The 25,884-nt window shown below is 49.0% G+C and overlaps 11 protein-coding genes across 14 annotated transcripts; 8 read left to right on the top strand and 3 right to left on the bottom strand.

Moving 5' to 3' along the window:
- The first annotated feature begins 79 nt into the window (after window positions 1-79).
- On the top strand, window positions 80-6,583 carry LOC9649404. The gene is made up of 25 exons (XM_024660279.1): window positions 80-342; window positions 452-561; window positions 624-789; window positions 846-946; window positions 1,008-1,080; window positions 1,136-1,274; window positions 1,332-1,492; window positions 1,563-1,687; window positions 1,738-1,840; window positions 1,893-1,992; window positions 2,042-2,084; window positions 2,141-2,239; window positions 2,289-2,435; window positions 2,488-2,650; window positions 2,703-2,957; window positions 3,006-3,160; window positions 3,221-3,349; window positions 3,414-3,531; window positions 3,584-3,779; window positions 3,828-3,939; window positions 3,987-4,141; window positions 4,195-5,536; window positions 5,591-5,785; window positions 5,837-6,424; window positions 6,485-6,583. The coding sequence occupies exons 1-24, from the start codon at window positions 216-218 to the stop codon at window positions 6,305-6,307; spliced, it is 4,785 nt and encodes a 1,594-aa protein (XP_024516047.1). The 5' UTR covers window positions 80-215; the 3' UTR covers window positions 6,308-6,424; window positions 6,485-6,583.
- Window positions 6,424-7,462, bottom strand: LOC112340955. Its single transcript, XM_024660242.1, has 2 exons — window positions 7,056-7,462; window positions 6,424-7,003 (listed from the first exon to the last, which is right to left on the bottom strand). The coding sequence occupies exons 1-2, from the start codon at window positions 7,460-7,462 to the stop codon at window positions 6,643-6,645; spliced, it is 768 nt and encodes a 255-aa protein (XP_024516010.1). The 3' UTR covers window positions 6,424-6,642.
- LOC9649403 (DEAD-box ATP-dependent RNA helicase 18) lies at window positions 7,305-10,034 on the top strand. Of its 4 annotated transcripts, none has more exons than XM_024660281.1 (13): window positions 7,305-7,421; window positions 7,470-7,619; window positions 7,709-7,960; window positions 8,008-8,244; window positions 8,308-8,544; window positions 8,597-8,676; window positions 8,739-8,844; window positions 8,911-9,024; window positions 9,085-9,183; window positions 9,236-9,322; window positions 9,376-9,482; window positions 9,529-9,672; window positions 9,723-10,034. In XM_024660281.1, the coding sequence occupies exons 3-13, from the start codon at window positions 7,712-7,714 to the stop codon at window positions 9,979-9,981; spliced, it is 1,719 nt and encodes a 572-aa protein (XP_024516049.1). In that variant the 5' UTR covers window positions 7,305-7,421; window positions 7,470-7,619; window positions 7,709-7,711; the 3' UTR covers window positions 9,982-10,034. The 4 variants fall into 4 exon arrangements, with proteins under 4 accessions (XP_024516049.1, XP_024516048.1, XP_024516050.1 ...); XM_024660280.1 differs by having other exon boundaries at window positions 7,697-7,960; XM_024660282.1 differs by having other exon boundaries at window positions 7,334-7,421; window positions 7,477-7,619; window positions 7,697-7,960.
- A 53-nt stretch (window positions 10,035-10,087) lies between these two features.
- On the top strand, window positions 10,088-11,427 carry LOC9649402 (glycine-rich RNA-binding protein 2). The gene is made up of 3 exons (XM_002986338.2): window positions 10,088-10,177; window positions 10,243-10,365; window positions 10,775-11,427. Exons 2-3 carry the CDS (start codon window positions 10,252-10,254, stop codon window positions 11,327-11,329), a joined length of 669 nt encoding a protein of 222 aa, XP_002986384.2. The 5' UTR covers window positions 10,088-10,177; window positions 10,243-10,251; the 3' UTR covers window positions 11,330-11,427.
- Window positions 11,428-11,538: 111 nt separating this feature from the next.
- LOC112340972 (pentatricopeptide repeat-containing protein At4g18520, chloroplastic-like) lies at window positions 11,539-12,956 on the top strand. Its single transcript, XM_024660284.1, has 2 exons — window positions 11,539-12,745; window positions 12,819-12,956. The coding sequence occupies exons 1-2, from the start codon at window positions 11,551-11,553 to the stop codon at window positions 12,833-12,835; spliced, it is 1,212 nt and encodes a 403-aa protein (XP_024516052.1). The 5' UTR covers window positions 11,539-11,550; the 3' UTR covers window positions 12,836-12,956.
- LOC112340954 (pentatricopeptide repeat-containing protein At1g20230-like) lies at window positions 12,904-13,716 on the top strand. Its single transcript, XM_024660241.1, has one exon. The coding sequence runs from the start codon at window positions 12,904-12,906 to the stop codon at window positions 13,714-13,716; it is 813 nt and encodes a 270-aa protein (XP_024516009.1).
- Window positions 13,717-13,736: 20 nt separating this feature from the next.
- On the top strand, window positions 13,737-20,098 carry LOC9649250 (histone-lysine N-methyltransferase SUVR5). Its single transcript, XM_002986335.2, has 14 exons — window positions 13,737-13,906; window positions 13,966-14,021; window positions 14,078-14,144; window positions 14,202-15,111; window positions 15,433-15,735; window positions 15,789-15,899; window positions 15,957-16,067; window positions 16,129-18,936; window positions 19,004-19,165; window positions 19,220-19,336; window positions 19,393-19,496; window positions 19,552-19,707; window positions 19,764-19,851; window positions 19,914-20,098. The coding sequence occupies exons 4-14, from the start codon at window positions 14,650-14,652 to the stop codon at window positions 20,019-20,021; spliced, it is 4,530 nt and encodes a 1,509-aa protein (XP_002986381.2). The 5' UTR covers window positions 13,737-13,906; window positions 13,966-14,021; window positions 14,078-14,144; window positions 14,202-14,649; the 3' UTR covers window positions 20,022-20,098.
- LOC9649252 lies at window positions 13,784-14,282 on the top strand. The gene is made up of 2 exons (XM_024660240.1): window positions 13,784-13,956; window positions 14,078-14,282. The coding sequence occupies exons 1-2, from the start codon at window positions 13,784-13,786 to the stop codon at window positions 14,280-14,282; spliced, it is 378 nt and encodes a 125-aa protein (XP_024516008.1).
- Window positions 20,070-21,920, bottom strand: LOC112340953 (pentatricopeptide repeat-containing protein At4g02750-like). Its single transcript, XM_024660238.1, has one exon. The coding sequence runs from the start codon at window positions 21,918-21,920 to the stop codon at window positions 20,070-20,072; it is 1,851 nt and encodes a 616-aa protein (XP_024516006.1).
- A 200-nt stretch (window positions 21,921-22,120) lies between these two features.
- On the top strand, window positions 22,121-23,262 carry LOC9648714 (desmethylxanthohumol 6'-O-methyltransferase). Its single transcript, XM_002986334.2, has 3 exons — window positions 22,121-22,793; window positions 22,842-22,906; window positions 22,957-23,262. The coding sequence occupies exons 1-3, from the start codon at window positions 22,121-22,123 to the stop codon at window positions 23,260-23,262; spliced, it is 1,044 nt and encodes a 347-aa protein (XP_002986380.2).
- A 10-nt stretch (window positions 23,263-23,272) lies between these two features.
- On the bottom strand, window positions 23,273-24,706 carry LOC9649249 (omega-hydroxypalmitate O-feruloyl transferase). The gene is made up of 2 exons (XM_002986248.2): window positions 24,282-24,706; window positions 23,273-24,218 (listed from the first exon to the last, which is right to left on the bottom strand). The coding sequence occupies exons 1-2, from the start codon at window positions 24,702-24,704 to the stop codon at window positions 23,319-23,321; spliced, it is 1,323 nt and encodes a 440-aa protein (XP_002986294.1). The 5' UTR covers window positions 24,705-24,706; the 3' UTR covers window positions 23,273-23,318.
- Between the last annotated feature and the right edge of the window lie 1,178 nt (window positions 24,707-25,884).

Here is a 25,884-nt window from a genome sequence, read left to right as displayed (position 1 = left end):
CCCTAAGCCCTAGGGCTCGGAAATCTGCACCGTTGGATTTTAATCACTTGGAATTCCGGAGTGGAATGTGGTGCGAGCTCTATACTGGCAGTAGTATAGCTTGTGGGAGCTTCGCGCGAGGTGAGCTAGGGTTTTGTGGATGTGGATCCGGGAGCGACGCGATGGCGCTAGAGGTGTGACGCAGATCTAAGGGGGTTTATAGGGTTTTAGCAGCGATGGAGTGGACGGCGAGGCAGTATCTGGAGGTCCAGGGAGCCGAGGGCGATGGAGCTCGGCCACAGTGTGGAGCATTTCATCACTCGCAGGCGCTCTTCGCGGCGGCGGTCGGGCAACACATCACTGGTGAGATTTGCGAGCTAAATTCTCCGAATTGACGCGAGGATTTCGCGTGATCCGGAAATTTTACTAAGAATGTGAGAGGGTTGGCTGATCATGGTGGATTTTCTTGCAGAGTTTGATGCTCTCACGGGCTGTAAGCTCTCGAGCATCAATATTGGAGCTTCCGTCGTGCGTATGGCATATAGTCCTGCTGGCGGGCATGTAATTGTCGCAGTTCTAGAGGTATGATACAGCTCTTGGCATAGATCTTTTGCATGAATTGGATTCTTTTTTTTTCCTCCCAGGATTGGAGCATTAAGTCGTGGGATCTAGATACCGAGCACACGCATTTTCTTTATTCTCCAGCTAAGAAAACAGACAGGATCTCAGAAGGGATGGAGATACACATTGCTCTGACACCACTTCGACCGTGGCTATTCTTTGGAACGTATCGGCGTTCAAGTGTAAATGGTAAGTTTTTTTCTTGTATGAAGATAAACTATTTGATGCGTCACGTTTGGTTGTAGTTGTGGGGACTATAGAAGGTGCCAAACCAGCGACCATTATTAAGACGGATCTGAAAAAGCCAGTCACTGGCCTTGCTTGCCATCCAAGAAGTCCTCTTCTGGTACCTACATCTTTTCGTTAGATTTTTTCGCATTTTTGGTAATTCGGATCTGTTTGGACAGTTCGTTGCGTATGCCGAAGGGCTTATTCGGGCATATCACATACAGTCTTTCACCGTGCAGTATACCTTGCAAAGTATGTTCCTTCTATGTCTTTCACTCAAGTATTTGTAACCGAACCATTTTTGCAGTTGACACGTCAATAAAACTAGTTGGAGCAGGAGCGTTTGCGTTTCATCCGACTTTAGAATGGGTTTTTGTTGGCGACAGAAGCGGCACACTAATAGCATGGGACGTCTCAGTTCCAACACAACCCAGTATGATCGGGATGTAAGTACAAGTCTACGTGTTTACTTCAGGATGCTAAATGTTCATTGAACTTGGCAGCACTCAAGCGGGGTCAAATCCAATTTCAGCTCTTTCCTGGCATTCTATGTTGCGGTTACTTGTGACTCTTTCAAGGGATGGCATGGTGCAGGTGTGGAGGACGAGGGTCATTCTAAATTCGAATAAGCCTCCCATGCGTGCGAACTTCTTCGAGTCTGCAGGTAACATTGTACTGGTTATTCAATATACGGGTAGTTTTATTAAGTCCTCTTTGTTTTCTTTTTCTTCTAGGCGTTGAAAGTTTGGATGTTGCTAAGGTTCTGGCTCAATGTAGTGGCGACACTATATACCCTGTCCCGAAGATTACTGATTTTCTCCTACATCCGAAGCTGAATTTGGCAACAATATTGTTTCCGGTACGCTATATAATAGAGTGCTTACGTGCAGCTAAATCTTGTCCTTATAGAGCAACAGTAGGAAAGAGGAAGCGAGAAGAAGAGCATCAGCTGTGTCGAGGGAAGCTAGGAAGCAGCTATTCTCTGTGCTTCAAAGTGCTAGAGGCTCTCCAGGTTGGATTTAGCATTTGTAGAAATGATCTTGAGCTGATATTTTAAGATTTAGGATCGGTCTTGAAGGAAAAACTTGCACTTTTGGGCTCGACTGGCATTGTACCCGATTATCAGCTGCAGATGCAATTACAGCAGGCGAGAGGCCAGCAAGGGTAAGCATCATACCATTCATCAAATACAGTAATGACGTCTCTTTAACAGCCTGACAATGTCGGACCTCGCGCGAAAGGCATTTTTGTATGGAGTAAGCACACACTATGTTTGATGCCATAATATTGACATTTCACGTTATTTTGGCAGAAACATGGAGGGGAGCCAAGAGACACTACTTCATTTAGACTACCGCTTTTATCCATTGCAGATCCGAGTCATCACTTGCGTGATCTCCCTGTTTGCCAGGTACTAAACTTCAAGCATTAAGTATTTAAGACTAATTTCTGTTTTCTAGCCATTGCAACAAGACCTTGGGTTCTTTACCTCTGAACAAGGCATATTCAATTATCCTATCCGTGCTTTTTTCATGGACGGTTGTAACCTTTCTGCTTACAATCTTGCATCTGGAGACTATAATATCTACAAAAAGCTTTCTCCGACCGTAAGCATTGAGTTCAATTGGCTGTAAAATCGTGTTGACGTACCTTGCACAGGCACTTGGAGGTCAAGAACGGTCGCCTACTCACATGCTATATAGTTCTCGACAGCATCTTTTTCTTATATTCTTTGAGTGCCGAGGAGCCATTGGCGAAATCGTTATCTATCGAGAATCCTTAACTGCTGAAGCTGTTGGTGAACGTTTGAACACTATAACAGGTTCAGTCCGTTTTCGATCTCGAACTCTCTGTTTCTTACATTTCAGTTGCAGGCCGCGATGGTGCTTTTCTGGGATTTAAGGAGGACAAGTATGCAATTCTTGATGAAGACGGGGTTGGATTGACTCTTTATCCTCTTGAAGACGAAGTTAAATCAGCCACATCCAATGGCGATACAAATGGTGCTTTAGACGTCAGTACATTTTCAGAACTTCATGCAAAGGCTCAAACGTACGAGAACGGACAGAAAGGCTTGATACAGTTTGTGTTTGATAGTCCCGTGCAACGCATATATTCTACTCCCTTAGGTTCGATCTCTTATACTTCCTCTTTTGTACTCACACATGGGTTTTCAGATTCTCTGTTAATGTATGTCTCCTCTGGGAGTCATATAGGACTGACACGAATATTTTCAAGTGGTTATGGAGCCAGCGGCGACATGTTTGAGCTTTCTACGAAACAAGAAGACGGTCGCTTCTTGAAAATCAGGCAATTTGAAACGGTTTTGCAGGTACTCGTAATGTGTATCAATCTGTTATATTTTTCTGATTTAATTTTTTCCTTCACGCAGGTTCGTTGGCAGGAAACCATGGTTGGTCAGTTTGCTGGAATTCTTACGACTGAGAGAGTCATGATCGTCTCTCAAAATCTTGAAGTCATCAATTCTACGTCTGCAACATTTGACAAGGGATTCCCTCCAATATCCACCAAAATATGTTTTTTGTTTGTTGTTTGCCATGTGTTCAACCTTAACTCTTTAATACTTCAGATCTCTAGTATGGGTTGGACCGGCATTACTGTTTTCAACTCCGACGACCGTCGCTGTACTTGGGTGGGATGGACCCGCGTGTGCAGTCACGACGCTAGCAGCGCCAAATTCGGGTTAGCCAGTTTCATCTGATTTCCTCTCATTGCCTTGATTTTCTGTCTTTAGTGCTTGTTGGGACGCTGAACGATCGCCTCTTACTGGTCTGCCACAATGATCCAAGTCCAAGACAAAAGCAACTTGTCGAAATAAAGACCCGTTTAGCAGGTCTTTTGGAGCCACTCCTGATCGGATGGACAACACTTCAAGTCAAACTTCAGCCTAAACTTGATCTGTCCGAAATCCTGTTTAGACTGACGTCGAGGTACTTCCTCCTTTGTTTCATTTCTGATGTATTTATCGTTTCTTACAGGTTTGATAGTCTTCGGGTCACACCGAGGTCACTTGATGCACTTGCACGGGTTCCATCCGTCTGTGGAGAGCTCGCTGTTGAACTTTCACAAGCAGGGCCACAGTTTACTCAGGTATATCATCTAAGCTTGAGTTACTTATTCCGAATTTCATGCTACAGGAATTGCGATGCAAGTATGCAGTAGTCGCTCGCCGGTTTCAAACTGCTCTTTCCATTTTGAAAGATGAGTTTCTTCGATCTCGAGATTATCCTCGTTGCCCTCGAACTTCACGCTTGTTCCACAGATTCCAAGGGCTTGGAAGAGAATGCATTAAGTAAGTTATCTTCGTTTCTTTCTTGTTTGGTAGATGACAAGACTTTGTTGCAGGTTTGGTCAATTCGACCAAGCGAAAGAAGTATATGAAGCCGTCTCAGATTATGAGAGCATGCTGGATTTATTTATATGTCACTTGAATCCCAGCGCTCTAAGAAGGCTAGTCCAAAAGTTAGAGGAAACAGGCGTCGAGCCAGAGCTGAAGCGGTTATCAGAAAAAATACTTATTGTCCGATCTTCGGGATGGGGACAAGGTGGTGTTTTCGCAAACTTTGCTGCTGAAAGTCTTGCTCCCAAGGGCCCAGAATGGGCTGGAGGTAACTGGCAAATCAAAACGTTCCCTGAAGTGAAGAGTTCTCGGGAATGGGAACTGTCTGGAGAAGTAACTGCGTACATGAAGACTCCTAGCGGACCTATTCCTACGCTTATTCCAGATCACATTGGAGTTTACTTTGGTACGTTAAAGGGTCGGGGCTCCGTTGTGGAAGTACGTGACGATGCGTTAGTGAGAAGACTTACAAACGGGGAAGCTGACATCGAGAAACCGGCACCAGCTCTGGCATTACCTTCAACAGAGTCTAAAGCTGCCGAAGACAGTTTATTGAACAAGATCAGAGCTGCAAAGAAAGACGACGGGATTGTTGACGAACAGGCAAAGGCCGCAGAAGAGTTCAAGAAAGGATTGTACGGTGTCGATGGTAGCAGCAGCGAAGAGGATGAAACATCTACCACGAAGAAAAAGATCAGAATTAAAATCCGAGACAAGCTGGCTACTACTACTGTGGACGTGGATAAAGTGAAGGAAGCTACGAAGCAGTTCAAGCTGGCAGACACCTTACCACCACGTACAAGGCGTGCTTCAGGAGGCTCACAGGGCAGTTTTGGCAGTAGTGGGGGAATTCAAGACATTCCGATCCAAACTACGACAACTCAAACCAACACCGAGGTGTTCCCTGTGATAATGGGAATGGGTGTATCAGCTGCCAGCGGACCAATTCCAGAGGACTTCTTTCACGCGAATGGAACAGGTCAAGGCAGTGGTGCTGCGCAGCCTCTCACTGTCAATATCACTCCGGATGGTCTCACACCAGGACTTTGGACTTCAAATGTTCCTCAAGTCCAAAATATGGCCGGTGCACCAGGAGGCATAGTGGGCGGTCCTGGCATTATGTCGAATGGCGTTCCTCCTCAAGCTGATATTTCCTTACCGGATGGTGGTATTCCTCCTCAAAGCGGCGATCTTTCCTTACCGGATGGTGGTGTCCCTCCGCAAGCTGCTCCTCAGACTGAAAAGACCAGCACTGCTCCTGTCAATCTTAACTTTGAGTCTTCGATGCCTGCAGCTGCTCTAGGAGTTAAAGCTCCTTCACCTCCACGACAATGGAAGCCAGGCCAAGTAACGTGCTCTTTTATCCTTTATATTCTTGAGCTAATTCGCTTGTCTTTCTAGGTGCCGCGTGGAGCTTCTGCATCAACGTGCTTCAAAGCTGCCGTTGCACATCTGGAACAGAATCAGCTTTCTGATGCCATGTCTTGCTTGGATGAATCTTTCCTCGCGCTTGCTAAAGATCGATCTCTCGGAGTCGACGTCAAGGCTCAAGCTAAAATCTGTTCTCAGTACAAAGTTGCTGTTCTACTTTTGCAGGTAATACTTCTTTCAGTAGTTGCTAATATAACTCCTGCTGCTTTTCTTCAGGAAATTGCCAAGCTGTTAAAGGTCGACGGAACAGCGGCTGTTGGCGCGAAAGACGAAATCGCCCGACTGGCAAGACACCTGAGCACATTACCATTGCAAGCGAAACATCGGATCACTTGCATACGGACAGCTATCAAGAGAAACATGGACGTGCAAAACTACGCCTTTGCAAAATCACAGCTGGACTTGCTACTTTCGAAGGCTCCTCCCAACAAGCAGGAAGAACTGAGATCACTCATTGCTGTTTGCACCCAGAGGGGATTATTCGACAGAACAATAGAGGACACAGAAGATCCCGCACAGTTCTGCTCTGCAACACTGGGACGACTGCCAACCATAGGCCACGACTCTTGCGATCTTTGTAGCGCTAAGTTTTCGGCCCTGACGTCTCCAGGATGCACCATCTGCGGCATGGGTACCATCAGACGATCAGATGGTGTTGGAGCTCCTGTTTCATCACCTTTTGCTTAAGTCGTACTTGGAAGCTCCAAATTTTGGCGTGAAAAGGCTGACGTGAGGACTTAGTACCGGGAGGAGGACTTAGTAGCGTGACCAGACCTTACAAGCAACAGAATTTTCATCTTCCAGGTGAGTAAACATCCTCTCTATGTTATTGCTGGTTTTAAAGCTGTGTACATTCGCTTGCAGGAAACTTACTCCATTTTGTGAGAGTGTTTGTACAATGCGTAGGACGAGTGAGTTTTGCTGTATTCTTTTCGTTGTGATTATTCATTTTTATCGGCCTCACTGCTGTAAGAGTTAAACCTTGTCTTTTGTTCTGCCATGAGCTCTACTTCAAGTGTCATTTAGTAATTCATGTGCGTAGTGGCTGCGACAAGATCCGAGACAGTCGTCGCAACTTTGCATTTTGGAGGTGAGTTGAAGATAACGTTATGTACCTTGTGCTCATAAATCTTTCCTTTACTGTCCAGTTTGTACTCGGAAACGCCGTCGAAGAGACCTCTGGCTTCCCACGGCACTCGTGGAATGCCGCGAACAGACCATCTGATCACAATAGTGCTCTCCGAAGGCTGCCAGACGCTCAAGATTTCCACCCAGATCGACTTGAAGAGCATTCTACCATTCAGCCGGAGCACCTGTACAATAAACTTGTAGTTCCCAAGTCCGTGAAAGCAGTTCACTGGATCTCTGAAAGAGATGTCCTCTCTGCACCAAATAAGGTAAGCCACTCTACCTTTACTTCATTCTCATCTCCTACCTGTATATCTGATAGCTCAGATCTCTGTGGAACAGAACAGGCAGCTCCTCCCGCAAAGTCCTGATGGCATAGCCTACGTTGACATGGTAATCCAGACTTCCTTGCTTGCTCTTTGCTACTAACGGATCCTCTACTTTGCTATTCAGCTTGGTCGAGAGATTGCGACACTGCACTCGCAGAGGTTGCTTGAATCTATCTCCGCTGCTGTGCGCCAAGCTCGGCGCTACCTCTACTGGAAGCAGCTTACTACACACCATCTCGTGAAGTTCGCTAGGAAACCGTGGAGACTCGTTTGCATTCGATCTGGGAGAGGACTGTGGATATGGATGGGGGTGGATTTCAGAGAGATACTGAAGTAAAAGAAAGGTACACACGCTAAAGTTTGCGGGGTCTACTGATATTGACATCTTACAGGAGCCAGGAACTTGAGGCGCTGGAAACGAAGATGGGTGTTTCGGTTTGGATCTTCGTCCCAAAGTTGGAGTTTGATGGATTCACTGGTACGAGCAAAGAACTCCAGTGATAGATCCAGCGAGTTGGTAGCGATCCAGCGAGCTTTGACAGGTAAAAACTTCGTTTTTAATCGATGGGTTTCTTTTCCTTTAGATCACATTATCGGTTTAATAAAGGTCGGGGTTTAGGGTTCTTGGCAGGGAATGGAGGTCGTGACGAAGATCGAATTCGCGGCGCTGGAGCCAAAGCTTTCGCCGGAGACGCTCCGGGTGTTAGAGCAGCAGCTTGGATTCTCGCGCGCGACGCCAGTCCAGGTCGCGACGATCCCCCTGCTGTGCAGCTTCAAGGATGTGGCCGTGGATGCCGCTACTGGATCCGGGAAAACGCTCGCGTTCGTGGTTCCTGTCGTGGAGATTCTCCGCCGCCTCGCGACGCCGTTGAGGAGGAATGAGGTACGCAGGGATTTCTTTGCTGGAGATTTTTACAAGAGAATGTGTAGGTGGGAGCGATGATAATCTCTCCAACGAGGGAATTGGCTTCTCAGATTTTCGGTGTCGCTCAAAAGTTTGTGAAAACGTTGGAAAATCTCACGGCATTGCTGCTCGTGGGTGGAACCGATGTCACAGCTGATCTGGAGAGAGTGAAAGAGCAAGGCGGGAATGTGCTCATTGGAACACCGGGACGACTTCATGATATCATGGAGCGATCGACAGCTTTGGAGTTTCGGCATCTCGAGGCAAGAACTTCTGATCTAAGTTCTCTTGACACGATAACATCTCTTTTCATTGTTTCTTTCCAGATTTTGATCCTCGATGAGGCTGACAGGCTTCTTGACATGGGCTTTCAGCGGCAAGTATCAGCCATCATAGAACTCTTGCCAAAGCAACGACGAACGGGACTTTTCTCGGCAACACAGACGCAGGCAGTGGAGGAGCTTTCAAAGGCCGGGTTGAGAAATCCTGTAAGAGTGGAGGTTCGCAGTGAAGTGAAAGGAGCGTCGACTACCTTTAAGACGCCTGCCGGTTTGAATATTGAGGTATGCTTTGGCTTTTATTGCTCTTGCGATTGTTCTTGCTTGTTTCGTTCAGTACCTGGAATGTGAAGGTGAGGAGAAATCTTCGCAGCTTGTCAACTTCTTGCGAGAGAATGCCTCCAGGAAAACTATTGTGTAAGTGATACAGGTTTATGCTTCTTGTATTTATTCTTTCCGACTGTTTTGTCTTTTGATAGATATTTCATGACCTGTGCTTCTGTCGATTACTGGGGCACTGTCCTTCCTCGGCTCAAGACTCTCAAGGATGTACCGATAGTTGTACTGCATGGGAAAATGAAACAAGTATGTAAGTGTTACATTTTCTGTTCCTATTATTCTTCTCCTTACACTTGCGGAGCTGTTTTTCAGAGTGTCAGAGTAAAGGCTCTAGAAAAATTCACCGCTATGCCTGCGGGAGTGCTGTTTTGTACAGATGTGGCTGCTCGTGGACTGGACATACCTGGGGTGGATTGGATCGTGCAGGTATTTGAAACCTTATCATGATATGTGGTTTTATAACATCGTTGTTCTTTCGCGTGACAGTATGATCCTCCCCAAGACCCAAACGTTTTCGTTCATAGGGTCGGCCGAACTGCCAGAATGGGAAGAGCGGGAGATGCTTTAGTTTTTCTTCTTCCAAAGGTGAAACGAGTTTTTGTGGTTTGTTTGTTTATAATCTGGGGCCATTTCGTAGGAAGACGCTTACGCAGAGTTCCTTCGTATAAGAAACGTCCCGATAGAAAAGAGAGAGAAAACTGAAGTGCCTGATATTATACCCAAGGTTTGCTTGACTTCGCAGAAGGACAAAGTCAGTTTGTTGTTCTCGTTCTGCAGTTACGGGCCGCTGCTATGAAGGATAGGGACGTGATGGAGAAAGGACTCAAGGCATTTGTGTCCTACTTCCGAGCGTACAAAGAGCACCACTGCACTTTTATCTTCCAGTAAGAGTTGTCTGTTTGATCGATCAGTGACGAGAGTGAACTGCAGATGGAAGCAACTGGAACTTGGAAAGGTCGCCATGAGCTTCGGTCTATTGCAACTCCCTTCCATGCCAGAACTAAAGCGTGGTGTGCTCACGTCGCAGCATTTTACTCCTGTGGAGAACATTGACGTCGATTCCATTCCATACCGGTACATGTTAGTACTCGCTTTGTTCCCATCATGAACGTTGTCATTCTCAGGGAGAAAGCTCGGGAGAAGCAAAGGAGAAAAAACCTCGAGAAGAAACCAGATACGTCGAGGAGAGAAGAAAGAAAAGCTCTGGCGCCATCGAAGCACCAAAAGGATCGTCCCGCGAAGAGAACAAAGAAGCGCTCGCACAGAGATAGAGAAGAACTGGAAGAGATTAACAGTGACTACAGGCTCTTGAAAAAATTGAAGAAGGGATCCATCTCCGAGAAAGCATACTCGAAGCTGATGAGCTTGGAAGGCGATGTATGAGAAAAAATCGTTGTTCCAATCAAAGAAATATCACAAGGTTGGGTTTGATCCAATAAGACCAAGGGATGGTTTGCAGCCGTTGGATCTTGAGCGTACATATTGACCGTTGGATTGGCTTTTGAGTCGGTTTCTCTAGTGAATAACCCTAGGGCCAGTCGCGCCGCGCAGCTCTCGTCCGGATCTACGCGCCCCACTTGTAAGTCTCTCGCCAGATCTGCCGTGGTTGAAGCTCGATCCCTCCCGCCGTTTGCTCTTGCGCAGATTCTCGCGATGGCGGCGGCAGTCGATGAATTCCGGTGCTTCGTTGGGGGTTTGTCTTGGGCAACCACTGATCGCAACCTGGAAGACGCATTCAGCCCCTATGGCACCGTTATTGAAGCCAAGGTTTTCAAGGAAACTTTGAAATGATCTCTGTGTGGCTGGCTCTCTCTTTGGATCCCGTCCGGTTTTGTTACGCTCTTGTTCTTGCTACTAGAGAGTTGCTATTGTTCTTCTTTTTACAGGCCCCAAACAGGTAGGATACTGAGACAGATGAAACCCTTGGCCTCCCCAATCTGTCCTCGTTCTTTCCACAAGAAAAACTTGGATGTCTGGATGGTTGCAAAAGGATTTTTTGCTCAGTCTTCTTGCAAGCTTCTTTCTTTTTTTTTTTTCATTTCCTGCTTGCTTGATTTGCCTGTGTGATGCTACTAACGCAGCTTTGATGTTTTGTTTTTCGTAGAGCTCGTAGCTAGTTTTTGTTCGCTCGATTTGCAAAGGTTCTAACTTTTGGAACTCTTTTCTTGCTTTGTAGGTGGTGCTTGACAGGGACACTGAAAGATCTCGCGGCTTTGGCTTCGTCACCTTTGGCGACGAGAACTCCATGCAAGACGCGATTGATGGCATGCACGGCAAAGATCTGGACGGCCGCTCCATCACTGTGAGTAAAGCCCAGCCAAAGTCTGGCGGCGGAGGAGGCGGCGGCGGTGGCCGAGACCGCGATGGAGGCCGAGATGGGGGCCGAGATGGCGGAGGCTATGGAAGAAGAAGCGGCAGCGGCGGCGGCGGCGGCGGCGGTGGTGGCGGCGGTGGCGGCAACGGTGGCTGCTTTAAGTGTGGCGAGAGTGGCCACTGGGCGAGAGACTGTACCAGCGGCGGTGGCGGCGGCGGCGGTGACAAGTATGGTGGAAGCCGAGGCGGTGACCGAGGTGGAAGCGGACGCTACGGTGGTGGGAGTGACCGTGGTAACGGGGGGTATAATAGACCCCGTGATGGCGGTGGCCGGAGCAGGTCTGGGCCGTACGATCGCCCCGCTGGCGGGGGTCGATCCAACGGTGGGAGCCGCGGCTCTTACGACGATGGGTATTAAGTGGTGTTTGTGTGAAAGGAGGTGTGGTTCTACTTGTATGTTCCCTCTTTTAGCTTGGAAGTAAGCTACTTTGCAAGACAAATTTTCTTTTATAACTAGAGAGTATAGTCGTTTCGGTTATTCTCTTTTCAAATCTTGTAGGGCTTGACAGGATATTCTCTTTTATAGATCAGAATATGCTCTAATCATTTAGGGTTCCTGCTAAAAATGCGGTAAGCAGCATGGCGGAAATCCTCGATCCCTCGGTGAATCCCATCGCCAGGGCGAAGCGGGAGAATCTAGGGAAGAAGAATGGCGCTATCACGGAGCTCATTGCGGCGTTGAAATCATGCAGCAGCTCCAGGGATCTGGAGAGCGGGAGGAGAATCCACGCTCGCGCAGTGGAGGCAGGGAGCGATGGGAATCTCTTCGTGGCCAACACGCTGATCGATATGTATGCCAAGGCTGGGAGCATGCCGGATGCGCGATCGGTGTTTGACGTGATGAAGCAGCGAAGCCTTGTGTCTTGGAACACCATTGTTTTGGGGTATGCCCAGTGTGGCGAGGGCGAGCTAGCGCTGGAGCTCTTCGAGGCAATGCAGGGACAGGGATTTCTTCCGGATTCGTGTAGCATGGTGGCGGCGCTGAGAGCTTGTACGAGCTTGGCCGAGCAAGAACAGTGGCGGAGGAAGCAGCTTCCAAAGAAAATGGACAGAGGGATGGTTTTTCGGGAGGAGCGTGCTCTAGAGAAGGCCCTGGCTCTACACGCTCTTGCAGCGAAGAGAGGACACGAATCCAACCTCTTTGTGGCGAGCTCGCTGGTGAATCTCTACTGCAAAGTTGGCAAAGTCGACGAGGCAGTGAAAGTTTTCGACCGGATGAAGAAGAGATCGGTGGTGACTTGGAACTCGATTATCATCGGGTGTGCTCAGAACGGGGAGGGCGAGCTCGCCATGAGATTGTTTTCGAGGATGCAAGAAGAGGAGAGTATGATCTCGCCAGACTCTTGGACTTTCGTCGCTGCTCTTGAGGCTTGCATTGGCCTGGCGGAGAAAGAAGAAGGTACTCGCGTAAATGGAGAGCTTGTGAAGATGGAGAGCCTGGAAAAAGGAATGGAGATTCACTCCCAGGCTCGAGAGAGGGGTCATACAGCGGATATGTTCGTGGCCAACACTTTGATCGACATGTACTCGAAGTGTGGAAGGATTGTGGAGGCACTGGCGGTGTTTGACAGGATGAAAACTCGCGATTTAGTCTCGTGGAACATCATGCTACTGTCGCTGGCTCAGAATGGACGAGAACGCCTGGCCTTGACGCTCTTCCAGCTGATGCAACACGGAGATGGAAAGCCGATGGAACCGGACTCTCGAACTTACGTCGCGGCTCTCAAAGCTTGCAGCTCTCTGGCTGCTCGAGAAACACCATCGCAGATTGGAGGTGAGCTTCTCAAAGTTGTGAGTTTGGAGATAGGATTTGCTCTTCACTCACAGGTGCTAAGGTCCGTTTACAGGAAGGACGTATTCATAGCCAACACGCTGCTGGATCTGTATTGCAAGTGTGGACTACTCGTCGAAGCTCGTCGGGTCTTCGATGGTATGATCCAACGAAGCGTGGTCTCGTGGAACACCCTGATCCTCGGACACGCACAGAGCGCTCAAGGAGAAGCTAGAGTCGCTCTGGAGCTCCTGGAACAGATGAAAGGTAGCGGGATTGAGCCGGACGCTCTAACTTACGTCGCGGCTCTCAAGGCTTGTGGGAATCTAGCAGCTCTCTCGACCGGCAGGAAGATCCACAGCGAAGTAGCGAGCACTCCCAGGATTGATCTGGCCAGGGACACGGTTCTAGCAACAGCAGTAGTGGATTTCTACGGGAAGTGTGGGAGCATGGTGGAAGCTCAAGCAGTGTTTGATTCGATCCAGAGGAAAGACTCGGTGGCTTGGGGAGCTCTAGTCGCGGGGTTTAGCCAGCAGGGTGACACTCAAGGGGTGTTCCAGGTGGTGGAGAGGTTGAAAAGAGAGCGCGTAGCGATCGATGGGATCGTCTTCCTTCACGTCTTGACGGCGTGCAGTCACGCTGGATTGGTGGAGAGAGGAATGGAGTTCTTCCAGATGATGATCTCCGAGGATCACAGGGTGGTTCCCAGCGTGGAGCACTACACTTGCGTGGTGGATCTTCTAGCTCGAGCAAACCATCTGGAAGAGGCGGTGGCGATGGTAAAGAGCATGCCTTTCGAGCCGGACTTGACAGTGTGGACGTCGATCATGAACGCGGCGAGGAAGTGGAGGAACTTGGAGATTGGGAAGCTCGCATTTGAGGCGATGCTGCGGCTGGACGCTAGAGATCCAGGAGCGTACGCGCTCATGGCCAACACTTTCTCCGAGTCAAAGATGGTCAGGGCCGTTGACTGATATGGTCAAAGTTAAGATTAGGGTTCTTGGGCAACAACGAGATTTTTGGTTTAGGGCTCTTGGGGCAATGGCGGACGAGGAGCCGGCTCGCGCGCCCGATTCCAAGGACAGGCAACAGCAATCCAAGGCGCTAGACAAGATTACCGATCATGTGGAGGAGCGGCAGCTCGATTCTACGCGTGTTCAACAGGTGAGTGGAATTTTTTCTTCGAAATCTAGCGAAAGTCTTAATTTGCGACTGTTTTCTAGGCCATGGCTTCGATTGCGGCGACGTCTGATGCCGATAGAGACATCCAGAGATTAAGGTGCTGTGTTTCTCTTGCCTGATTCTTTCTCCTTTAAGTGTTTTTTTGCATTGTAGGGAGAAAGAACTCGCAGCTGTGAAGATAGATCCAGCGCACATTGACGTTATCGCGAATGAGCTCGAGGTATTCTTTGCGAAGTTCTTCCAAAGATCTCCTGCTCACTCTTGCAAATTCTTCCAGATTGATAGGAAGATCGCCGAGAGAACGCTGCGAGAGCACAAGGGAGACGCAGTAGCAGCACTTCGATCATTCCTCACTTGATAGCCTTAAAATAAAAAAAAAATACTACCCTAAACGAAGACACTGTTGCCCTTTGGTACATTTTTCTTTTTTAAGGGCTTGGCGACTAGCTGCTACTAGGGTTTGTGTTTTAGGGCTTTAATAATGTAAGGACGAGTTCGTTCCATCGTCGAGAGTGATCCACCCCGGCACGCCAAGCTCTCGCTAGGTCATCTCGCGCGCATCGATATTTCCTCCCTCCCGCGACGATTCCATTCACTCCAGCGCGACGATCAAAGCTCGCAACTATCTTCCAGGTATAAGGCTGCAATCTCCGGGCCGGCATCGTCTCCGCGGGGCAGGGTTTAGTGGAATAGATCTTTGCAGGAGCTCGCCAGGGTGATAATCCATGGGGGATGGCGCTACAGTCACCACCGCCGTCGATAGCTGCCTTTGCAACTATTCAAACTTCGATGACGAGCAAGTGATTGCGGCATCCGCGACGATTTCCAAGAATGTGGAGGAGGATTTGGCCGGGGATGGGATTCTGGCCAAGGAATTCCTGCTGGGAGAGGTGAAGAGGAGCGAGAGCGATGGGGATTTGCTAGGCTGCGTGCTGAGCTCCCAGGAAGAACTTGCCAAAGACTTGGCCGGGAAAGAAATTTTGGAGGAGGATGAACAGGGCAGCCCGGGTTGTGGAAAAAGTTTAACTGGGGTCGTGAGTACAAGTGGGGACGGTGGACGTAAGGCAAGACCTAAGGGATGGAGTAAGAAAAAGGGTGTTTCCGCGACTACCACGAGCATTATAGGCATAAGTGAGATGCAAGAGCCGACCATGACGCAGGAAGGTGGAATAGCTCTTTGGGTCAAGGTGCGTAAATTTCGATTCTTTAGTTCCTTCTTCTCAAAGTTCGTTCTTTTTCTTGGTGGGTATGTTGATTCTTTGAGTTCCTTTCATGCATTCGAGGCATCTTATAGAAGCTAGCATTCGTGCAAGGTCCTGGATCTAGTGCCTAGGGTAATGGATTTAAATCTCGCGATCATTAGTTGACCTGGCCCTGCATGAGTTCTTGGTGCATGCTTTTTGGGGCTTTCAAAGATGGATGATTTTGGTTCTTGTTCTAGAGTTGGAATTTCGCCTGGCAGTAAATTGTTGAGTCTCTGAGCTTTTTTTCTCTTTCTCCTTTTACAGTGGCGAGGGAAATGGCGAGCTTGTATACAGTGCTACCCAAGCGATTGCTCGTCCGCGACGGTGAGAGCCATGCCTACGTACAGCAAGAAGACATATGTGGTGGTGTTCTTTCCGAATTCTCGAACGTACTCTTGGGTGGACCTTGAGTATGCTTGCCATATCACGGAGAGTCCCGAGCCGCTCGCCTTTGGAACACATCAAAGCGGTAGAGATGCGGTGGAAAATCTCGACCTTCCAAAGCACCACATGCTCCGTGTCTTGGCCGCCAACATGCTTGACATCAGCGACCGCCTGCCCATTAAGGTTTTTCCTGAATAGTTTTTTGGTTTGGTTTCCCAACAGTGGTAATTTTGCAGGCAGTCGTAGATAGCGCTCAGAATGTAAACGCGTGGAAGACTTTTGCGAACCAGGCCGTGGAATCTAAAGAGTATTCAGACGTTAGCAAAATGCTTGTCAAGCTTTTCGGGGTGCGTAACGTAACGTTTTGAAAAAGGTGTGCTGCTTATGTCTTAAGGTAATTGCAGATGATCCAGCTAACGTGCTATAACGAGACATGGCTTCAAGAAAGCTTTAACAGGTGGAAGAATGACTGTGAAGTTGCTAAGAGTGCACAAACCGTTGAACATCTTAACAAGGTCAATAACGTGTGTAATACTTTCGGAACTTTAAATCTCGGTTTTCTTTTTTGTTTTGCAGGAGCTGGTAAACGCTGTCCTATGGGAAACTGTCCATGCTCTTTGGGATGCACCAGAACAGTCCGCTGTTGGAACAGAATGGAAAGATTGGAAGCGAGCAGTGATCGAAAACAGAAGCGTCTATCCGAGCATCTCGATGACGCCAGACTCGTCGCTGTTTGCGGATTCCGAGACTCTTAAGCGCCGGAGGTTGAGTTCGGACGCAGCGAACGTGGAGCTGGCTCTAAAGAGGTCGAAGCTAGATGTTCGGCGAAGATACCCAACGCAACTTATTCCCGTCTCAACCCCAGTGAAAAAGGAAGACGAAGTGAACGGCTACACTGCCGACAACCAACAGAGGCCCAAAGCACCATCCGCTGAAGTACTTACGTCGACACCAGCATCGGTACCGAAATCCGAGGATGACGACCTGTCTGGCCGCTCGAGCTCGCTGATAAATCAGTCTACAGCGCCTATCAGTAAGAGGCTCAGCTCGAACTACCAGCTTTGTGCTGCGTATATGGAGAAGAAGAAAAGGCAGTGCACCCGGTTTCCAAGCCAAGGCTCTCTGTACTGCTGCAAGCATATGAGTTTGGCTTTTGGGGACGGCATAGAAGGCGTGAAAAAACTGGAGTATACACCACCACCACCGCCGCCGCCGCCGCCGAAAGCCGTCGCAGCTACACCGAAGTCTTCGACAACGATTATTCCGAAAATGCCGGGTGATAAGATATGCGAAGGGATCACGAAGTATGGGAGGCGCTGCACGCACAGAGCCAAAGAAGATTCATTGTTTTGCAAGAAGCACAGTTTTGCGGACGCACCTCATTTAAATCCGCAGTTGGTAACCGCTGAAAGCTCCCAGAGGGCGACCGAAGAAAACGTGGAACCAGAACCTCAGCAGCACGAATTCAAGGAGGAAGCAGAAACAGATGCGAAAACACAACAAGAGCCTCCGACTGGCGAAGACGTTAAAGAAGAAAGCAGTCCCAGGAGAAGAAAGGTGACGGCTTCTATAGAGCGAGCGAGAAACTATAGTTGGCATCTCAAGCGGATGGGAAGAATAATTAGAAACAACGGGCCGGCAGCGACGCGGGTGCGCTGCCTTGGGAGGTGCGTAAATGGCGATCAGTGCTCTCACAAATCAAGACCGGGAAGTTTCTACTGTGAGAAGCATCAGCCGGATAGCAACTCGCAGCAAGAAGATGCGGCTCCGTCTGAAGTGAAGAAGCTGGACGAAGCACAAACTGTGCTTAAAGCAAAAAGCTGGCTCAGCAGGTATATGGAAAGTGCGAAAATGGAAGGAGCCAGTACCAGTGACACTACCGACTCGGCTGACAAGCTACTGGATTGGGTGCTTGCTGAAGCCTCCAAGGATATCCATGCTGCCACGGCACTGATGAAGCTAGTAAACCAGCGGAAGGACAAGCTCGGGAGGTTCTTGAAGCTTCAAGAGCGTGCGGAGGCATCGAAACCGACTCCAGAAGGGGCCGCGGAGGTTGAAGGCAAATGTCCAGAGCAGCTATCGGGTGACCAGGCCGAGCAAAAGCAGCAAGAAAAGATAAAGTGCAGCATCTGTGACGACGAGTTTGCCGAGATGGTGGAGCTCGGCAACCACTGGAAGGCTTCTCATGAGACAGAGGCGCACTGGTTCTTGAAAGGCTATGCCTGCAAGGAATGCAACAAGGAGTTTACGAACAAGTCGAGCCTGGAGAGACACTGTAAGACCGATCACGAAGCCTTGACGGACGTTCCCGCCGTTCACATCTGTATCAACTGTGACGAGCAGTTTCCACACTTCGAGGCTCTGTGGGATCACGTGGTGTCGGGACATTCGGATCATCTCAGTGCAATGCCAACACTCGCTCTACCAGCTGAGGATCCTGCGGAAGACACGAAGATGCCGGACGACGATCTTGTCACTGCAGAAGAACCATTCCCGGTACTTTCAGATGACAACCAGCAAGATTCTCTGGACGACGAAGACTTCATGGACATTCCTAGCTCGGACTATTCGGCTGACGAGATGGAAGCACTCGAGTACCTCGATGGGAACTGCTACTCTGTAGACAACGACGGCTCGGAGCACAAGTACACCTGCAAGCTGTGCGGGAAAAAATTCCGTGCGCTACCAGACTTGGGCCGGCATCATCAAGCAGTACACATGTCCTCACACGTTGGGACAATCTCGAAATCGAGAACGGGCGTGACTCAAGGCAACCGTAGTAACCGGAGGCGTGGAAAACTCAGCCAGCATGGGATGAACTCCATTCTTCGCATCAAGAAGGCACTGCACAGCGTGCAGCAACAGAAGAGCGAGAGATCGGAAGCTGAACGTGGGGCTGCTGCCAAGCTGCCTGGACCTCCTGGAGATGATGAAATTCTAGCTGCTGCTCGGTCTGCATGCTGCGAGGCACGGTTCTACCGCACTCTGGAAGAACAGTACGACTCAGTCCCCAAGGGAACGCACGCAAACGCTGTGAAATTGGCTGCTCCGCAGGAGATTGAGTGGGCTCGAGATGGTTTCACTTGTCCTCAAAACTGTACCGCTAGAGCTCCAGAGCGCACCTCGGAAATGAGGCTGCATGTTTTCCGGAAGGGTGCCGTTGCTGCGTCGGCCAGGAAAAAGAGCGTGGTTCTTTGCGAAGACATAAGCTTCGGGAAAGAGCGTGTACCGGTTCCTTGTGTGGAGGACGAAGAGACCGATCCCTGCAACTGCTTGCAGTGTAGGGAGGGAAAGTCGTACCACGTCGACTCTCTAAAACCGTGGGAGACTTTCAGCTACGTCACAGATCGTTTGCTTGATCCGTCTTTGGGACTTGATACGAAGGTTTGTTTATATTGGTTCTCAAGTTCTAATTTCTCGGTTTTCTGTTTTTTCTCTTTGTAACTTCCAGGATTCGCAAATCGGCTGTTCTTGCGGACGGGGTCGATGCTCATCAAGGTCGTGTGATCACGTGGAAATGTTTGATAGTGATTACGCAGACGCATGTGACATATGGGGAGAAGAAATGCTTCGGAGGTTTCCTTACGATGGAGAAGGCCGCATCGTTCTTCAAGTAAGCGTCATTATTCTACCTAGTAAGATAGCTCATTCGTTTCTTGTTTTGCAGGAGGGTTACCTCGTTTATGAGTGCAATACGAGTTGTATGTGCTCCGAGGAGTGTCCGAATCGTGTTCTTCAGAGAGGTGTAAAAGTTAAACTGGAGGTTTTCAAGACGAGGCACAAGGTATTATTTGTTTTCCTCGGTGAAGATGGATTAACTAAGTGCCTGTGTTGTCAAAGGGATGGGCTGTGAGGGCCGCTCAAAACATCTCCCGTGGAACGTTTGTTTGCGAGTACCTTGGTGAAGTACTGAACGATCAAGAAGCAAATCGGCGAGGAGAAAGGTGATTGTTTTGCAGATCTGGATTCCGGATTTCGTCTTACACTTTGATTGGACAGATACGATCAAGTTGGTTGTAGCTATCTGTACGACATTGATGTGCACTTAAACACCGGAGGGAGATCTCGAAGGGGACCAAGCAGAGTTCCAAGAATAAAACCGTTTGTTATAGATGCAACAAAGCATGGAAACGTTGCGAGGTTTATAAACCACAGGTACTGTGACGGCAATATCGTGGATGCGTTGCTGATTGAATGCTGGCTTTACGCAGTTGTTCCCCGAACCTTGTAAACTATCAGGTGTTAGTGGAGAGCATGGACTATCAACTCGCGCACATTGGATTATTTGCTAGCCGTGATGTAAGTACCGAGCCATGGGTGACAAACGGACCTCCACTAAGTTTTGTTTTTGTTTCTCGCAGATTCTTTGCGGAGAAGAACTATCTTACGACTACAGGTACAAGTTATTACCAGGAAGGGGTTGCCCGTGCCACTGTGGATCGTCTGGATGCCGAGGAAGGTTGTATTAGTGTTGTAAATATTCACAGAGACCAAAAGAGAAAAGCCTTTTTGAAATTCTAGAGATGAACAAGCTTTTGCTTCGGGACCTCGATGTTCGCCCACAGCACGTAAGTGGAAGCGTCTTTGGGTTCTAACTCGATTGCCTGCCTTGCAGCTCGAGCGCCACCTCTGCGGTTCTCGCTGCTCCCTCGGCAAGCTCCGAGCAAGCACTGCCAGTCGACAAAGTCTGGAGCGTAAGGCATGGAGCGAATGAGATCCTCGGCGTCTCTCAGGTAACCAGCCCTGCTAAGTATATCGATCATGCACGAGTAACTTTGTCTGGATGGCGGGACAGAATGCTCGAACATTGATCGGAAGCACGACCAGCCAGAAGCAACGTTTCCGTTGTGGTTGCAACCGAGGAGCCAGCAAACGAAAGTCGTCTCGCTCACCTTGGATCCCTCGAGAACCATCTCCTGGAAAATCTCCACAGCGCTACTCAGGCGTCCATTGCTTCCAAAGGCTGCAATGAGAGCGTTCCAGGAGATGGGATTGGGCTCCGGCATCAAGCGTAGCAATCGCCGCGCGTGGTTGAGAAGACCTTTGTTCGCAAACGCGGTCATCATGGCGTTCCAGGTGATTGTATCCCACTCCGGCATTTGGAAAAATAGCACTTTTGCTCGATCCAGATCCTTGTTTTGAGCGTGAGCTGCGATCATTGTATTGTAGGCGACGGTACCTCTCTCGGGCATGCAGTGGAAAACGTCCAAGGCTTCTTCCAGATGCCCGTTCTGGGCATATACCGAGAGCATCACATTCCAGGAGTAATAGTCCTTGAGCTTCATTTCTTCAAAGAGAGCTTTTCCCCTCATGACATGGCCAGCTTGGCTGAGGGAATACAACGTGGCATTCCACGTCACCATGCTCACCTCGGGCATTTGCTCCACGAAGCTCTTGGCCTCGTCGACGAGGCCGAGATGGGTGTAGGCCGAGAGCATCGCGTTCCATGACACGATATCGCGCTCGGGCATTCGATCGAAAGTTTTTCTTGCGTTTTGGAGATCGCCCTCTTGAGCGTAGGCGATGAGCAGCCCGTTGCTGGCGATCAGATCGACCTCCGGCATCGAATCGACGATGTTTTTCGTCTCGTCCAAGAGACCCCTTTGCACGCAGACGGAGAGAATTGCGTTCCAGGGCACCAGGTTCCGCTCCGGCATCGAATCCAGCAAGAAAAACGCGGCCTCCAGATGCCCGTTTTGGGCATATCCTGTGATCAGTGCGCACCATGCAAAAAGATCTCTCTCGGGCATCGAATCAAAGGTTTTCTTCGCATTTTCTATCTTTCCGGCTTGTGCGTACATCGCCAGCATCGCATTCCAGGACACTAGGTCAGTCTCCGGCATCGAGCGAAAGAGTTTTTCTGCGCTAAGAAACTGCCCGTTTTGGGCAAATGCAGTGATCATTGCGCTCCAGCAAACCATGTCCCTCTCGGCCATGAATTCAAACACAATACTAGCTTTTCGAGCATCACCAGACCTTCCGTACGCGGTCAGCATGGCCGTCCACGAGACCCTATCCCAAACCGGCATCTCTTTGTAGAGACGCTCGAGCTCTTCTAGATGGCCGGTAAGGGCATATGCCGAAAGCATCGTGTTCCAAAGCGAGAGGCTCTGCCACTCGGGCTCGCGCAACGAATCAAACAGATTTCTTGCTGCGGCGAGATCGCCGGCGTGGGCGTACGCCGACAGCAACGCATTCGCCGCCACGGGATTGGCGTGAGGGATCTGGTCGAACAGCGCTTTGGCGCGATCCAGAAACCCGTTTTGGACGTAAGCCGTGAGCATGAGCACCCAGGAGAAGGAGTTCCTTCTGGGGATTCGATCGAAGAGGGCGCGCGCCTCGTCCACGCTGCCCAATCGCCCATACATCTGGACGAGGAGATTGGCGAGGAAGGCATCCTGGGTGAGGAGATTCCGGAGGGAGATTTGGATTTGCAAGTGGAGGTCGCGCGCCTGTCCTATGCTACTGCACGATCGAATCAACCCCGCGCACTCGGCCTTGGTCGAGGGGAGAATCATTTACCGAATCTTTTTTGAATTTAAATTCGAAGGTTTTTGGGCGCTTGGCTATGGCTTCTCACGCGCAGAATCTCGCGGCTCTGTGGGAGATGGCCATCGGCCATGCGACTTCTTTCGGGATCAAGGCCGCGGTTCTTCTTAGAATTCCAGACATTCTCTCCGATTCTTTGGAGAAATCTATGAGCTTGGAAGAAATCGCGGCCCGGCTCCAAGGCACAAACATCCAACTAGCCCCTCTTCGTCGTCTCCTCGACTACTTGGTGGTGAAGAAAGTTCTTCTAAAGATTCAATCTCTGGAAGTTCCAGGCGAATTCAAGTATGGAAGCACCGAGCTCTGCGAGATGCTCACTGAATCGAAGTTTGCTCGGCTGCTCATGCTGCAAGACGAGGTCGTAACTTCAGGGTGGCATCACATACACGAATTCATACTTCACGGTGGCGAGGTCCCCTTCCAGAGAGCCCAAGGGATGTTTATCTGGGATTACATGGAGAAAAATCCAGAGTTTCTGGGGCTTTTTAGCCAGGGAATGGTAGCCATCTCCAATGTTACCATGGACTCGGTTCTACAAACTTATCATGGTTTTGATGAGATTAGAGGAGTTTTAGTGGATGTGGGAGGAGGTTTTGGAGCTGATATTGGCAGGGTTGTGGAAAAGTATCCCCACATTGCTGGTGTGAATTATGAGCTTCCTCATGTTGCCCACGCTGCTCCAGCCATTCCAGGTAAAAAAATATATACATCTTGTTGAAAATAATTTTATATTTCTAAAGGTGTGAGGCATGTTCGTGGTGACATGATGGAAAACATTCCACCAGCTGATGCAATTCTCCTCAAAGTAAGGAGCTCTCATAGGATATCAACTTTGATCTCTCTTTTTTATTATAGACTATACTACATGACTTTGACGATGACGAAGTGATTCTTGTTCTCCAAAACTGCTACAAGGCACTTCCCCATGGAGGAAAGCTGATAATTGTTGATATTGACATGGATCCAGCAGAAAGAGGACCATTCGAATCACTCAAATTTGCATTCGACTTGGTCCTCTTGGCCCTCACCAAAGGAGGCAAAGAGAGAACAAGCGTGCAGTTCACAGAGCTCCTCACTCAAGCACAGTTTAACAACATTAAAACTATAGGTGATGTGAACTGTCTCTGCTCTATAGTGGAGGCTCATAAGCTCGAGACTTAAAGCAAATTAGTGAGACTTACGGAAAATTTTTATTATGCTTTTCACTCAATTATCAATCATACCATGAGGAAGTCTTCTAGTTTGCCCATCTTTTCAAACTCCATACCCATAAACACGTCCACTCCGCCATCTCCCATACAGTTGGACAGCAAAACCACATATTCTTTCCTGTCATGCACAGCTGACGTAACGTAGTCCGGGTTCCCCCATCCAAAATCCAGCTTGTGAAATGCCAACTTCGACCATGGTGTGATGATCATGCCACCCGGCAAGTCAATGATGCCATGCCTGTCCTCGCACCAATCCACTACTGACCGCACATATTCCTCCGTTCCACGCCTAATGGCTGCTTGGACCTTTCGTACGCACAACGACAATGTTGCGTTGCAAAGATCCTCCACTGTGGTGTCGCAGGAGGGAGCAGCCACCACCGCGTTTCCAACGAAGTCCTTCGGAATATTTTTGACCTTGTGACGAACGTTTACAACCACAAAGAGGTTCGCCACCTTTGTTGTTGCATGGGAGTCATGCGAGGCTTTTGCTCGCGCCTGCCAGATATGGGCTGTCAAAGCTTCGAAAGATGAGCATCTGGCTATAGTGCCATCCGACAGCGCCTTTTTCTTTAATGAATCCAGCATGGCGGGCGTGAAGGAGAATAACTTAAAAGAAAACCCCGGGAGGAGAGATTTAGAAGGGTGATAGTGCGCTGGGCTGAAGATCAACTTGGCTGGGACATCAGGCATCGAAACGAGCTCGGGGTGATCGAGCGTTGGTCGGGGTGGATTTGAGCTGCGAAAGACGGAGCGATCAAGATTGAAGGTCATCGTCGCTGGGTTGAGATCCCCTCTTGCAGTTCTTGCAATGGCATCGTAAAACTCGCAGCCAGCGGTTCCATCAAAGATCGCATGGCTTGCTAAAATACCAACAATGAATCCTCCACATATGAATCTGGTAACCTGCAAGGTTGATGCAACTTGTAAGTGGAAGTAACGGAAGTTCATCCAAGAAGAAACACTTACTTGGATCGTTACGAGCGGAACGTCGCAGATTTCCATGGGCATTTCGGTAGGAAAAACGAGAAAGTTTCTCGCGCTTGGATTTGGCATTCGGAGGTCTCCAGCGTCACGAATCGTGGACGAGCAGCTCGCACTGGCAAACAAAACTCCAGCCCCGTTGCAGTCGAGCTCAACTCGGCCTTGCTCCTCGTTCACTCGGATCCTTCCGGCCACGAAGTAGTAAGGGACGAGAACCTGTTGCAGAGCATCTCGCACGACATGGGCAACGTTTCGGGTGGAACCCGGGGAGTCGACTTTGTAGGAGAAGAGCATTTCTACTGGGAAGAAGAGCTGCTGCTCGAGATTGTGGAGGAAGAGAGTGGTGCAAGGAGTGGAGATGGGAGGCTTCAAAACAGAAACCTCTTCTACAAAAACATGCTGACCCATTTCTTTCTCGATGGCAAAGAGTGTGATTTTGCTGGCTCTTTTATAGGTTGATTTTCTATACAACCATCCTAAAGTATGCAACTTGATAAACTTACGGAGAACTTGTGGCCATAAGCTGGACACGACATTGGAGTGTAGAAATCATTTCAGCCTGTAAATCACCCATGATGTTCATCACATCCAGAGCTTTACAGTTTGAGGACCCCCACATTGTGGCACGTCTTCCTCACGTAACTGTGACGACAAAATCCAGCCTTTGCCATTGACAAATGAGCATGCTCTTGCGGAAGCCGAGTAGCCAATCTAGCATCGCTCGTTCTTCACACTTAATAAGAATATAGATGTCGGTGCACGATGCAAGTACATCTCTAAGTACGGTTTAGCATTATAAATAATTTAGCATTATCTTTCTTCAAGTTTAAATTCTTTTATTTGCTGTATTCAAGAACTCTTCCAGTTTGCCCATTTTCTTAAAACTCATGCCCATAAACAACGGCGTTGCGAATCTCCTCAACCATGTCCCAGCACGGAGCAGACACCACCGCATTTCCAACGTAATTCTTTGGTAGATTTGCCATCGTGTGACGAACATTTGTAAACAGCCACAAAGAGGTTCGCCACCTTTTCTTTTGTTGTTGTTGCACGAGGCTTTTGTCTGTGCCTTCCAGACATGGCCCGCCAATGCTTCAAAAGACGAGCATCTGGCTATGGTGCCATCGCACAGTGCCTTTTTCTTGAAAGAATGGATGGTGGGCATGAAGGAGAATAATTTAAATGCGAAACCTGAGTGGAGCGATTTGGAATGATGGTAGTGCGCTGGGTGGAACATCAGGCATTGGAACGAGCTCCGGGTGACTGAGTGTTGGATCGTTTGGGCCGCGAAAGATGGTGCGACCGGAATTGACGTCGACGGAATGAGATCCCCTCTTACAGTTCTGGAGATAGCGTCGTAAAACTCACAGGCAGAGTTTCCGTCAAAGATTGCATGACTTGAGGAAATACCAACGATGAATCCACCACATAAGAATCTGGTAACCTGTAATTTTCATGTTTTTGGAGTAGATCAAGACCAAGAACTTACTTGAATCTGGTTCGTGGAGTGGAACTCGGAGAACACAAGAACCTCAGGCTGCGACACAAGAACCCATACAAAATTCTCACTAGATTTGTAGATACTGTC

This window comes from Selaginella moellendorffii, unplaced genomic scaffold, assembly GCF_000143415.4.
Source record: "Selaginella moellendorffii unplaced genomic scaffold, v1.0 SELMOscaffold_73, whole genome shotgun sequence".
Taxonomy (NCBI): Eukaryota; Viridiplantae; Streptophyta; class Lycopodiopsida; order Selaginellales; family Selaginellaceae; genus Selaginella; species Selaginella moellendorffii.
Note: the sequence above shows the minus strand (reverse complement) of the source record. Positions and strands in the feature narration are given on the sequence as shown.

Excerpts from the sequence above, each read along its gene's own strand:
- LOC9649404 (XM_024660279.1), top strand. The coding sequence starts at position 216 with ATGGAGTGGACGGCGAGGCAGTATCTGGAGGTCCAGGGAGCCGAGGGC. Across the intron at positions 562-623 it reads TAATTGTCGCAGTTCTAGAG|GATTGGAGCATTAAGTCGTG; the intron begins GTATGATACAGC and ends TTTTCCTCCCAG. Across the intron at positions 3,161-3,220 it reads AATTTGAAACGGTTTTGCAG|GTTCGTTGGCAGGAAACCAT; the intron begins GTACTCGTAATG and ends TCCTTCACGCAG.
- LOC112340955 (XM_024660242.1), bottom strand. The coding sequence starts at position 7,462 with ATGTCAATATCAGTAGACCCCGCAAACTTTAGCGTGTGTACCTTTCTT. Across the intron at positions 7,004-7,055 it reads CTGAGCTATCAGATATACAG|AGAGGACATCTCTTTCAGAG; the intron begins GTAGGAGATGAG and ends TATTTGGTGCAG.
- LOC9649403 (XM_024660281.1), top strand. The coding sequence starts at position 7,712 with ATGGAGGTCGTGACGAAGATCGAATTCGCGGCGCTGGAGCCAAAGCTT. Across the intron at positions 9,323-9,375 it reads TGCCTGATATTATACCCAAG|TTACGGGCCGCTGCTATGAA; the intron begins GTTTGCTTGACT and ends CTCGTTCTGCAG. Across the intron at positions 9,483-9,528 it reads CACTGCACTTTTATCTTCCA|ATGGAAGCAACTGGAACTTG; the intron begins GTAAGAGTTGTC and ends AGTGAACTGCAG.
- LOC9649402 (XM_002986338.2), top strand. The coding sequence starts at position 10,252 with ATGGCGGCGGCAGTCGATGAATTCCGGTGCTTCGTTGGGGGTTTGTCT. Across the intron at positions 10,366-10,774 it reads GCACCGTTATTGAAGCCAAG|GTGGTGCTTGACAGGGACAC; the intron begins GTTTTCAAGGAA and ends CTTGCTTTGTAG.
- LOC112340972 (XM_024660284.1), top strand. The coding sequence starts at position 11,551 with ATGGCGGAAATCCTCGATCCCTCGGTGAATCCCATCGCCAGGGCGAAG.
- LOC112340954 (XM_024660241.1), top strand. The coding sequence starts at position 12,904 with ATGATCCAACGAAGCGTGGTCTCGTGGAACACCCTGATCCTCGGACAC.
- LOC9649252 (XM_024660240.1), top strand. The coding sequence starts at position 13,784 with ATGGCGGACGAGGAGCCGGCTCGCGCGCCCGATTCCAAGGACAGGCAA. Across the intron at positions 13,957-14,077 it reads GAAAGTCTTAATTTGCGACT|GGAGAAAGAACTCGCAGCTG; the intron begins GTTTTCTAGGCC and ends TTTGCATTGTAG.
- LOC9649250 (XM_002986335.2), top strand. The coding sequence starts at position 14,650 with ATGGGGGATGGCGCTACAGTCACCACCGCCGTCGATAGCTGCCTTTGC. Across the intron at positions 15,112-15,432 it reads GAATAGCTCTTTGGGTCAAG|TGGCGAGGGAAATGGCGAGC; the intron begins GTGCGTAAATTT and ends CTCCTTTTACAG. Across the intron at positions 16,068-16,128 it reads CCGTTGAACATCTTAACAAG|GAGCTGGTAAACGCTGTCCT; the intron begins GTCAATAACGTG and ends TTTGTTTTGCAG.
- LOC112340953 (XM_024660238.1), bottom strand. The coding sequence starts at position 21,920 with ATGTATGGGCGATTGGGCAGCGTGGACGAGGCGCGCGCCCTCTTCGAT.
- LOC9648714 (XM_002986334.2), top strand. The coding sequence starts at position 22,121 with ATGGCTTCTCACGCGCAGAATCTCGCGGCTCTGTGGGAGATGGCCATC. Across the intron at positions 22,794-22,841 it reads CGCTGCTCCAGCCATTCCAG|GTGTGAGGCATGTTCGTGGT; the intron begins GTAAAAAAATAT and ends ATATTTCTAAAG. Across the intron at positions 22,907-22,956 it reads CTGATGCAATTCTCCTCAAA|ACTATACTACATGACTTTGA; the intron begins GTAAGGAGCTCT and ends TTTTTATTATAG.
- LOC9649249 (XM_002986248.2), bottom strand. The coding sequence starts at position 24,704 with ATGGGTCAGCATGTTTTTGTAGAAGAGGTTTCTGTTTTGAAGCCTCCC. Across the intron at positions 24,219-24,281 it reads TTCCGCTCGTAACGATCCAA|GTTACCAGATTCATATGTGG; the intron begins GTAAGTGTTTCT and ends TCAACCTTGCAG.